This window comes from Chiloscyllium punctatum, chromosome 25 (genome assembly GCF_047496795.1).
Source record: "Chiloscyllium punctatum isolate Juve2018m chromosome 25, sChiPun1.3, whole genome shotgun sequence".
NCBI lineage: Eukaryota > Metazoa > Chordata > Chondrichthyes > Orectolobiformes > Hemiscylliidae > Chiloscyllium > Chiloscyllium punctatum.
Genome location: NC_092763.1, coordinates 52341178 through 52354069, shown reverse-complemented (window position 1 = coordinate 52354069; position 12892 = coordinate 52341178). Strand labels below are relative to the sequence as shown.

Genomic DNA, 12892 nt, shown 5'->3' with positions numbered 1-12892 from the left:
TGGAGCTCACAGGCACTCTTTCATTGTAATGTTGCTGCTGAGCCACTTTGATGGCAGAGATAGGCACCTATCTCATGACTCAGTAAAAGATGCATCCCAGGGCTGTTAGCTTACTCTCAATGTTCACTCCCTTTATTTGGATGCTTACAACATCTGTGCCTTCCTTTTCTGCGCATTGCCACAATGTTCAGGACTTAAAAAGCTTGCATTATTTCTGCCTTACCTTGCCTTTTAATGCAGACATTAAGCCAGGGAACTTGTACTGTTTGCCAGCAATGAATAATCAAGCAGATGAGCTTGTTACTGTCTATGCTACACAAATTTAACATCTATGCCAGCAGCCTACATGGCAAATGCATTAAAAAATACTTTAACCTAATGGCCCTATCTGAAAGGCTAAAGGGAGCAGCTCTCAGTCACATCAAGAGTGACTGATTTCGGTCAGGGATCCCATGTTAGTCAGTCTAGGGCATCATTTGATCTTGGTCCAGTGGCTTGAAAAGCACAGCAGTTCAGGCAGCATCCGAGGAGCAGTAAAATCGACGTTTCCGGCAAAAGCCCTTCATCAGGAATATTCCCGATGAAGAGCTTTTGCCCAAAATGTCGATTTTACTGCTCCTCGGATGCTGCCTGAACTGCTTTGCTTTCCCAGCACCTCTAATCCAGAATCTGGTCTCCAGCATCTGCAGTCATTGTTTTTACCCAGTGGCTTGAACACAGTCAGCTGCTTGGTGCATTCTGAATCAGATATTCTGTAGAATTCCAACTGAGGAGTGGGCCATGACCAGTCCTGCAGGTCCTGTACAGCGATCAGTCAAGGTTCTGCTCACTTGTCAGTCAGGGCTGTCCTTCATATCTGGTTACAGCAGTGGGCCACGATCATTCTGGGAAATCTGTGCTCTTAAAGGTAAGGGAGCCTAACAGGGACCACTACTGTCATTGGAATATTGGTAAAGTCAATTGTAGGAATTGGAGACAGCTTGCTGCAATGCAGAGGGGATAATATTGTAAAGGGTGGGGGGAGGGGCCAACTCCTTACAAAGAGGGGTGGAAGATGATAAAGCCTTGGAGGCCACAGGTCACTGCAGGAGGGACGGTCACAACAGTCTCCACTGCCCTAGTATCACTGGTATAATCAATTATCTGATCATTGTATAGTGTTCCATAACAGATTTTCATTACAGTTTTCATAAATATAACAGCATTTTCATTAAAATATAAGAACTAGGAGCAGGAGTAGGCAATTCAGCCCCTTGAGCCTGCTCCACCATTCAATATGATCATGGCTGACCTCATCTCAGCCTCAACGCCACATTCCTGCCCGTTCTTCATAACCCTAACCAATTACTAATTATAAACGTTTGTCTCTTCATCAATTTTAACCAATGTCCCAGCATCCACCACACTTTGGGATAATGAATTCCAGATTCACGACCTTTTGTGAGAAGTAATTTTTCCTCATCTGTTTTGAATCTGCTACCTCCTTACTCCAAACGATGATTTCTCATTCTAGATTATCCCACAAGGGAACATCCTTTCTATGTCGACTCTGTCAATTCCCTCTAGCACCCGATATATCTCTATTAAATCTTTCATTCTTCTAGATTCTAAAGTGTGTAGGCTGAAATTGCTCCATCTCTCTTCCTAAATCAAACCTTTAATCTCTGGAATCAACCTAGTGAACCTCCTCTTAGCTGGTTCCAATGAAACCACATCCCACCTCAATCAAAAGGACCAACATTTTACGCAATATGCCATTTATGGTCTCACTAATGTCTTGTAAAGTTGCTGCAACACTTCCCCACTTTTAAACTCTGTTCCTTTAGCAATATGTGCCAAAATTCCATTTTGCCTTTCTTATTCTCTACATTAACTGCATAATAATTGTGTTTCATGCACAAGAACATCCATATCTCTCTGCATCAGAGGACTCTGAATGTATCTCCACTTTGGATAATAAGTTGGTTTTCTGACCAACATGTATAAACTTTCATTTATCCACGTTAAGATTTTTCTGCCAAATTTGGGCCCACTCACCTACCCATATCTGTTTGCAAATTTCTTTATTTCTTCCCATTATTTTCTCCATATTCTCCTAAAATAAAAGACTAAATGAATGTATTAGAATTTCAGTAAAATATTAATGCCGGGTATGCAAATGCTTCAAACAACTGGTCTATTCATTTATATTGTGAAGAATACACCTCATTGTCAAAATGTGAATTAAATTTGAGATCATTTTGAGGTGTATCATTCTGGGATAAAGTAAAGATGGTTACATTTGATCAACCTTACGCAAGAAGAATTGTAGCTTAAGGTAATCTCCTTCCCTTATGGCACAGTTATTAACACGATGAAGACAAGTGTCAAAAATGCAACAATGTTTTTTGATATTTAGGAGAAAAATAATGACAAGAAATAAAATTAAAAATTTTATGGAAGCCATCTCATCATAGAAGAAATTGCTAAAGTCTCACTATTCAAGTCCTGTTTTGTTTGAACAGAAAAACATGTGAAATCCAAACAGAATTAGAACATATAGTCTATCGAGCTCACTCTGTCAGTCAATTATGGATGAGTTTGGTTTGCCAGCATGGTTACTCACCACAAAATCCCTTAGCCTCTAACCTGGTCTTGCAGCCACAATATCTTTATGACACGTCTAGTTCAGCTTCCAGTCAACAGTAACTCCCAGGATGTTGATATAGGTCCTACCCATTTATGCTGTCACCCCTGGACCCAAACAAAATGTTCTCAACATAACTGATGTTCCAAGTTTCAAATGACCCTGCTGAAAGTGAGATTCATTATCTGACCCCACTCCCCTGCCAGCACAAATGGGAGCTGCTGAAAATGTCAGCTGGATTCCACGTCTGAATCCCACCTGTGATTTGAAAGGCCTCGAGATATGGCCACACTGCACAAAAAATCTGGCCAGTTGTTTCAAGCTACGTGTGAATAAACTTCAAAAGCATAAGGTGCTGAGACAAATGTAGATTTTTTCAATTGGTGACACTGAGGCAGAACAAAATGTGATTGCCATCTTATGAGGGCAACTTTTTTTTGCTGATGTTGAGATCATAACAAGATTAAAAAGATAGACAAATAGAACAATTGAGGGAGATTTAATTTTGTGGTTGATTAGGCAGGATGTTGGCGTCAGCAGGGTTTACATAAACAAATAGGACTTTAGAATATGAAATTATAAAATGTGGCAGCTGCTAACACATTTTAATCAATAATACATATTAATCAATAACTAGATTGTGTACATTCACAGTTCCTTCAAAAGCATTCAAATATTTTCATCATAAAACTAAGAGGAATACATACCAAGACCAAGCTACTTTCATCACAAAAATGAAATTTGAAATACATTTCTTATGAAAATTAAAACGGCAAGAATAGCAGATTTAGAGATGTAACTATAGCAAGTAATTAAATAACTTTAATTGATTAATTGACACGGTAGATATAAAAGTAACAGCTGGAAATGGCATGTAGCTGGGTTGAAAGACTGATCAGTTAATAAACTCCATCCACATAAAAAGATGTCTTGGTCTCTACTTCACTGCAGAATGATACTGATAGGAGAGGAGGTTGTCTAAAGGTGAAGTTTGGAAACTAAGTTCTTTTCTTACAGAAAAATGTAATTTAAGTTACTTTTGAGAAGAATGTGTCTAAGTTGTTGGAATACAATTTCCCACCAACATGCTGTGAACCTAGTGATCAATTGAAAAATGAAGTAGAAACAGACACAGATTAGAATGTTACAGGTCAAACAAAAATGCAGTTAGTGGATCAGGTGTATTCCCAGAATTCGAGGCCAAGAATTAAACACTGAGTAAGGAAATTGACAGTTATGGACAAATGTATAAGATGGAAGGCTTGTTAAATGAATGCAAATATTGTCATACTTTGACAAATCTGGAAAGTCAGTTAATTATTCCTTAGTGGAATATATTTGAAATTCTACCTGCTTCATGGTTTGGGAATGATAATGAACCAGGTAAAAACAATGACTGCAGATGCTGGAAACCAGATTCTGGATTAGTGGTGCCGGAAGAGCACAGCAGTTCAGGCAGCATCCAAGTAGCTTCGAAATCGACGTTTTGGGCAAAAGCCCTTCATCCTGATGAAGGGCTTTTGCCCGAAACGTCGATTTCGAAGCTACTTGGATGCTGCCTGAACTGCTGTGCTCTTCCAGCACCACTAATCCGGAATTGATAATGAACTGCCACCACTAAAAAAGACTTGTGATTCTCTAAAATAGCTTGGGTAAAGGATTTCATCAGCAAGTGTAATGAAAAGTGAAATAACTTTATTATTGAGCAGGCCATCAATGTAAATGGCCAGAATGAAACTCACCTGCGAAAACATTGCAAATGTTTTTGGGAAGTCAGCAGATTTAGTTTGCACAATACAGACACAATTGTATTCCTTTACTAAGGCCTATCTTCTTGAACCAAAATATTAAGAAGGTGTTGGCATCAGTGATAGGAAATTAAAGAGAAAAGGGATAATTATCTTAGGACGACATCAGCATTTTTCTCATCATCTTCACAAGTTAAAAATCATACTAAAAAAGTGCAGGAATAAGGGTTGAGGAGTACTGTGTATTTATCAAAATATTACCAATAAATGTGAGAAAAATTTAAAAGAGAAGATATCATGAATCACAGTGAGTCTCCAATTAGCAAGAAACTTAATAAAGTAGGAGCAATGAACTTTAGGAGTCTAAGGAAAAAGCATATTCATATTGCATTTTGTAGGCATAACAATTACTTTTTGTCAATTTATAATAACATACACTTTTTTAAAAAAAGTAATAGTGAACAATGCATTGGAAAAAAGTGTTTAGGGATTGGATTGGAGGCATTGGCTAAATTCCTAAATGGCAATGGATGGGGTGAAGCATGGGAGAGGAGGACAACAAGCACGAATGTGTGGAAATACTCATGTAGTCATCAATTAAATGCTTCATAAAATCTAACAAGACATCCATGTTGTAAACTGTCATGACACAGATAGTCCATGTAGAGAACTGCAAATGGTTGGGAACTATAGTCCATATTAAATGGCTTTTGGAAGAAATCCAAAAATTCCTTTCAGTAATGAGTGATCATCTTGGCTTGAGAAGAGAACCCAATTATCCCCTGTTTTTCTGAGGATTTGAATGCCCTGCATGCATCATGGAGAGGGGCGTTCATGAAGGTTTCAGAGAAAATTTGAGAAGCTTATGGAATTAAATAGACCCAGCAAAAAAAACTTTTAATCCAGGGTATAGTACAAAATAGAAGGGCAGAATGAGATGGAAAGTATATTAAGGACATAGGCGGAGATGCAAAAACACATGAATTTTACAGCACGGCAACCAGCTTTGGTTGACCTCAAGATTAACTGGCAGTGCTTATACACTTACAGAAACTGAAGAAGAAATGGAAAATAATGAGGTATCATACACTTTGCATAATTATGTGAACCAGCTTATGGCAGATGGGCTGACTAAATATGGACAAAGTGGAAACAGAGATGCAGGACAAGGCTGTTTGCCTTGTCAAACATTGGCACTAAAATACTATATGTACCAGAAAGGACCATTGAATCTGGAGATGCCATCATCACAAGAGTAGCAGGGAAGACAATTTGAAAATATAGAAACTGTTTGAATGTGCAAAATGAGGAAGAGATGGCAAGATCCACAATTAGTAAAATGAAGTAAAGATGCAGCACACTTTCCAAAAGTGGACTGGGAAGTCAAAATTGCTGAAGCAAAAGGTTGCAAATTTGCAAAAGGATTCGTGATCATAGGAGGTGAAGATCTTATAGTAGTCCAGAACAAGATTGCAGAACAAGTACAAAATCAGAAATCACTAGAAAAGATCAGCAGGCCTGGAAGCATCTGTGGAGAGAAAACATTCTGATTCCATTGAACTTTTTTCTGCTTTCTTTCTACATATACTGCCAGACCTGCTGAGTTCTTGCAGCAATTTCTGATTTTGTTTCTGATTGCCAGCATCTGCAAGTCCTTTGGCTATTTGTTGAGTGTTTAACCCACTGTCACATCTCTTCCAGCTATGCCCACCTTGAAGAAGTTTGGCTCCGCTCTCCATCAGAATTTCCATTGTAATCTTTCTTTGTTGTTCACCATCATTTCTTTCATTGCCATTCCTGATATTTGATCAGTTATTTGCCAAAACTCTCTTCCACAGCCACATCACATTCCTCAGTAACTGCCTCTGGCTCAGACACACCCCATGAGGATTCCAACTCCGGTTTCATCCTTTGTGCTTTGAATCCAACCGGATCATAGGATCTCCATGATGTACAACGTTCCTCAGACACCTGTTCTCGCTGCATTCTGAGAACCACACTCAGTGCCATGTGTTACCATATGCACATTCTCAACCTCTCTCTCCAATACCATGATCTCACACTGGCTCAGAGCTGCCCTGCCCTCCCAATTCCACTTCATCCTCTGACTTGATATTCTAACAAGAAATGTTTTCTTTTCCTTTCAGGCATTAAGGAACACAAGATGCAATAACCTAAGATACTCATGCCTGTTTGGAACCTACCTTCCCTACTCTTCCCTGCGACCCCATCCGTTCCCCCAACCCCACTTCCTGTCGTGTATTTACTATTCCTCCTGACCATCTGCTTTCTGATGTTGAATGTTCTGCACTCAGCAAAGGTCTCAGTTTTATCCCTCTGCATCCCCACCTTAATATATTTTTGGCACGACATGACATTGAACTCTTCTGTTGTCTTCACCTCTGTGCCGATTTCTTTGGGCAAGAGTCCTCTCCCTGTCCCTCAACTCCTTTCACCCACCTCCAACATTCTCCCTCCACCTGGACCTCCTCCCTCTGCCCTCTTACTTGCAATCAACTGGTTCATCAAGAACTTTTGGTATGACACTGGTCATCTAAATTTCTCTGCTCCTCGTGCCCCCTTACCCATTTCAACCTATCTCCCTCTGAACTGACTGCCAGGCAGCCAGACTTATCTTACAGATGCACAAGCAAAGGAAAAGTGCTCCCTGATGGGACATACAAGGCTAAAGCCAGTAAAGTGCCTCAGGGTTCTAAAGAGAAGCATGGTAATCCAGACGTTAGAGTGGATTCTCCTCCTATAAGAAAAGTACTCTTAAATATTTTCATGGCTCTTTTAAGTAACAAACCTCTGCGAATTTAAGTTAATCAACTTAAAAGCTGTATTTTTGCAAGCTGGAAAGTTTCAAAAGCAATAATTTTTAAAACAACCTGAAGAAGCAGGTGATTAAAAAGTGAAGATATGGAAATTGAATTAATGTTTAAGTTGAGTGATTCAGCCAAGGTCTGGTATTTCAGTTGAGGAAGGGTCACTGGACCCAAACCGTTAACATTGATCCTTCTCCAGATTCTGCCAGATCTACTGAGATTTTCCAGCAACTTTTGTCTTTATTTCTGATTTATAGCATCATTTTGTTTTTTTTTTATAGTATTTCATTGTTAGGACATCTCACTGAAATTTAGGCGCACTCAGCTTCATGTAAACCCAGAAATGTTCTATGGGTATCACCAAGAGAAACTGGCAGGCATCTTTATGATGCACATTGATAATTAATTTCCTGTGAGGAGGTTGTGCAGAATTTGTGCAATGCATGGGAGATAAAAGGAAAAGGGAATTTAAGATTGGGAGTCAGGCTTCAGGGATCTTCAAATATGTTGGGTGAAACGTTAAGCAGAAAATGTTAGGAGTGACTTTAGTTCAACAGCCTTAGTTGGAAGGTATTAACTGAATCCTGATAAACTGGGCCAGATTCTCATAGAAAGGATTTCAGGGCCAGAAGTAGATACCCTACCAATGCACTAAAAGCTCTTTTTCATGGACTGTCTGGATGTCTTCAAAAGTTTTAGATAAGAAGAGGGGAATCTGTAAATATAGTAGTTAAGCAAGCACTCAAGGTTAATTTATCAATTAATTTACTTGGTTGATATAAAGTAGAAGCATTAGGACTTTTCTAGTACAGTGGTATTGTCTGTAACTCTGGACTAGAAGGCTTTGTTACCAGTTCAAACTGCTCCAGATATGTGTCATAACATGTATGAATAGGTTAACTAAAAATATCTACAATGCAAACGTAGGTGGGAAGGGTGTGTGTAAGGAGTTGTAAGGCGAATAGTTAATTGATTATCTACAAAAAGAGATGCCTTCACAGGACTTATGTTGTAAAGGTAGTTACCGTAACTCTGGGCCAGAAGGTCCAGGTTCAAGTCCCATTTCAGGATGCAAGGAAACAGGTCACAATACATGTAAAATATTTTGATTGAAAGAAAATGGAGAGATGATTAGTCCAGAACTAGAGGGCATAGGTTTAGATTGAGAGGGGAAAGATATAAAAGAGACCTAAGGGGCAACTTTTTCACACAGAAGGTGGTACATGTATGGACTGAGCTACCAGAGGAAGTGGTGGAGGCTGGTACAATTACAACATTTAAAAAGCATTTGGATGGGTGTATGAATAGGAAGGGTTTGGAGGGATATGGGCCGGGTGCTGGCAGGTGGGACTAGATTGGGTTGGGATATCTGGTCAGCATGGACAAGTTAGACCGAAGGGTCTGTTTCCGTGCTGTACATCTCTATGACTAATAATGAAATGCAAATGCAAATAAATAAGGTAATCACCACTGAATAGCAAGATTCTGAACTCAATGTTTAAAGCTTAAGGGGGAAAAATAAATCAGTCATTCCTTTTTTGAAATCAAGGTTCTCGCTTTTTCATTCTCACCACACTTTAACAGCTTTCTGGCTATTGTCTGCACCACACCAGGGAGGGGATTATTCACTCATTGTTTCATTTAATCATGCAACCAATGAGCTTTGAAACCAGTTTTTTTTTAAAAACTGGGAAAATTTGGAAAAAAGGATAACAAAAATAACTTCATAACAAGTTATTCAACAACAAAACTCCGGCTGCAAAATGGTTCACCTTAAACTTGAACTAAATTAAAGACTTTAAATACAGAACAAGCTAAGAAGTCCACAGATGTCAACAATTTAATAATAAATGTTATGCACCTATACATACCGGAGTGCACAGCCCAGTGTGATATTGCTTACATACCTGCACATTTGAAGGTTCTTGTTTAACTTCAAGGCCAGCCTGTTCACACAGCTGCTGAAAAACATTAGTGGCTTATTACTTCAATCATATAGTACAGCAGCTATAAACTTAACTTCTGTGCAGTAAACTATGTGTATATCACACACATATATAAAATAGAGATAACCATTTTTTGTAAGTTTGCACTTTGAGTTAATAACCTATATGTTTTCTGTGTGTCTCAAGTTAATCATTAACTTACAAGTACCATATACAGTGGAGTAAAAATCGATTTTGTGTAAAGTCAACCCCATATTTTTGGTCAAATGATCTGGACTTTTCCATAAATCTCATGTAAAAGTCGACCCTAGTTCTTCACAGATCACAAATCAACATGTTTTTCTTTACTCATTTGGAGATCAATTGGCCTTCTGCTAATGATATGGTATTTTGGACTGTAGCATGAATTTCAGCCCCTCAGAAGTAATATCCATGTAATAAACGGCCCATAAATTTAACCTTAAAGTCTAAAAAAATTCAACTTTTATATGAGTATATACGGTATTTCAGTAGCCACAGTAATTTCTTTTAAACAGATCTGAAGCCTGGTTTTAGGTAAATGATGTGTCCTCATGTTTTGTTAGTGACTCCTGGAACTTGTTTCTTTTTAAGCTCAAATCGAAACACCTACAGCTTTGAGAGGGAGACTGCTGACTTCAGTTTTCCTTTAAGTTAGGCAGTCTTAGGAGGTCCCTGATTGGTAATGGATGTATAGACCTAATGAACCAAAGAAGAAGAAATAAAGTGCAGTACTGTTCAGCTTAGAGTGAACGCTAAGTATTAGTCCCAGGCAACGAGTGATAACACAAAACCCCAAATGCATTATTTAAAGCTGACTCTGATTAAAGGGATGGGTGGAGCAGGACACTGAGTTGTGGGAGGAGTTATTGGTCTCCTAATACTTGAGAGAAATGAGAAAGGGATGTTGTTGGACAGTACACAAGGAGTCAACAAAATTTTAGGACCTTGAAGATAGAACATTGGGATGAAATATGCAGAGATGCTCCGAGACATGAAACCATTTGAGGTTTCAGGTGTGAAAAGGTTCCTGGAATATTTGAGTACTAAATATTTAATTATAATCATTTGGGCTTAACACTGAGTCATGGTAAACTCATGACTGATCCCATCTCCTTCGTGGTTATATGAGGGGAAGAGAAATTAGAGAAAATACAATAAAAGTTCAATGGCGCTCACTAAAGTCACTTTGTACAGCCAGCTTTGTTCTTGCAATGTCCTGAAAGGGGAATAAAGATGGTAGCACCGTAACTCACATTAAGTTTTAACTGTTGCATTATTAAGGAAATAATTTAAAAGTCTCAGTTGAGAATATACTATGCAGCTCATCAAAAAACACCCCTCTAACAGACTTATTCTGCCTTCATACCACAGCACGTATATAATTTGAGTATGACCAATGTTTCTGTTTTTGATAACCAATTTGGTCTATTACAAGTGTATGTCTATTATAAAAGATCATTCGCTGTACTTCAAAATTAAGTCTTGCTTTTCCTGAGAGGTGCCGTGTATTTATTGTCCCTTTGATAAGTTTTTTTTTCCTGACAAGATCCATTTCCCCTGTAACATTTTGTTTTATTTGGTATCATTCGAATTATTTATGTTTCTGCACCAACTCAATTTAACATCTTGTGCTCTCTCAACAACCTTTTTATGTGTTCCCATTATAGAGCGGGGAAAAAAAATAAAAAGTCAGTATTGCCAACCATATTCGTTTTCGGTATGTCAAAGGATGGTGTTTATATTTTCCCCTCAGTTGAACCAGAATGTTCCTTAGTGGGAGGCGTCACACAATGCACACTGATACACGTAAGTGGCCAGCGTTGACGTACAGTAGAGCAAAGGCCTGGGTTTGCCAGGCTTTGTCCCTCCTGCAGCTCACCCTTGCCGACATGACACCAACACGGCCGGCCGGCCTGCACACAACCTGAGGCCCAAAACATGGAGGGAAGCTGAAATATTTATATAAACAATGTCCTTTTTTTTTAATTAAACTTCTCCTCGTACTTCCATCGGGAAAATAAACAGTCTCGGCGCCCTGTATGTTATTAATCAAACAGAAGCCCGCAGGTTTTGAGAAGCTGTGTGGAAGGAAGCAGTGTCCTCAGGGCGAGCAGCAGCGGAGAGTGGACTTTTCCCGCCATCGAACGTTGCTACTCCCCCGACGTTCCATCGCCAATGGATACAAAGTTGGAAACAATGAGCCGGTACTTGTTACACACTCACCCGCGGCGTGTCCCCCTGGCCAGAGGTACCAGCCGCTGCCACTGCCGCCGCCGCCGCCTCCTCGTCCTCCTCACTCATCCCGCCGACACTTTCTCTCTGCTGCCTGCGTGACAAACAACAACAAACCAGCAAAAGGGTTTCAGGCTTTCGCTCGCACGCAGATCCTCCTCATCACGTTGTTGTTATTGAGGGGAGAGGAAGAAAAACCGTTCTGTCATTTTCCAGAAACATCGCGAGATTTCTCATCATTCCGCCAATCATTCGGCAGATTCCTATGCCAGTCTGTGAAATATTTCGAATATGAGTCCCCCCCCCCCCCAAGTGATCAGCTACCAGAAACGACCTTCTTCTTTCTCCCCAAAAGTCAGGGAAATGGTTACTCGTTTCATATCGTTAAGTCAATGATTCAGTCTCCTAGATTGGTGCAGAAATGCGCTCTTTTTGGGCAGCAGTTACTCCCGATGTCGCAATGAAACAAACTTGGGAAAATGCCTTGGTGCAAGAAACGACATCATTCTCATGATTTTCTGGTGTAAGATCACTTATCACAGACTGTATAGCTTTTCATATGCACTGTCCACAGGCAATCTCCAAGCTAAAATATAAAGCAGGCTTTTTTTTTGTTTTGAACAGAAGATTTGTACTTTGATTTGTAGTGGCTTTCTGCTGATTGTGGTGAAGGTACTTGTAAAAGCCCTATTTTATGGAGTGCAGCAAGTGAACAACATGGTTCACAACAATTTGCTACGTTTAGATAATACTTTCCCAGTTGGCCTGGGCAAAAGAGATTGTCACAACATTGTTACCACTCATTAAGTTGATAACTAATTGGTTTACTTTTGAAGAGATTTATGGATAAATTAAAATTCCAGCATTATTTGTTTGAAGAATCAGGTACTCAAACACTGAGAATGAACTAACTTCCATGTTCATGTGACTAATATGCTAGACCATTCACGCCGAATCAGATGGCAGGAAAAATCTCCAATATGTAATCTCCTAAATAGGAATCATATATTCATCAGAACAACAGGTATAATGCAAAAATATTGGAGATTTTGCCTTTATTTACCTGTACATTAGTTATAGAACCCCAAAAGAGGTTGCATATATGGTTGGGGATAGTTATGGCACACATTTTATATGTAGTCTAATCAATTTTGAAGCTTAAAGCTACAAGATTGTAATTTAAGAACCAATCTATAAGGGTACCAACCTGCGTTAGGATTTCAATTCACTTGAAAGAAGCTCTGAATTCAACAAGTTATCTTAAATTATCCTGTCCTGTCTGGATATATTGAAAAATGAATTTATGTTGGCACCTAATGTTGCAAGTCTGATGATACATATGTTTGTGATATCATCAAAATTCACAAGTTATGCAGTGCTTTGCAACTGCTTGCTCGGCTTATAGCAGACTGTGATAAATTAGTTAGCTTTTCACCCACTTAGTACTGATGCAACAGTGTCATTAACTATGACATGAGTTCTCCTAGGTAT

The 12892-nt window shown here is 39.1% G+C and overlaps 1 protein-coding gene across 3 annotated transcripts in view; it reads right to left on the bottom strand.

Moving 5' to 3' along the window:
- smarca1 (SNF2 related chromatin remodeling ATPase 1) overlaps window positions 1-11636 on the bottom strand; it is a 105163-nt gene extending 93527 nt beyond the window's left edge. Inside the window, exons 1-2 of one of the 3 annotated variants that reach the window (XM_072595286.1) lie at window positions 11393-11636; window positions 9110-9163 (exon numbers count right to left, since the gene is read on the bottom strand). In XM_072595286.1, the coding sequence (XP_072451387.1) occupies window positions 9110-9163; window positions 11393-11470 (132 nt within the window). In that variant the 5' untranslated portion in view covers window positions 11471-11636. Of the gene's footprint in view, window positions 1-9109; window positions 9164-10872; window positions 10891-11392 lie in introns of those variants that run through there. The other 2 variants (XM_072595288.1, XM_072595289.1) reach the window with 2 other exon arrangements.
- Window positions 11637-12892: the final 1256 nt, after the last annotated feature.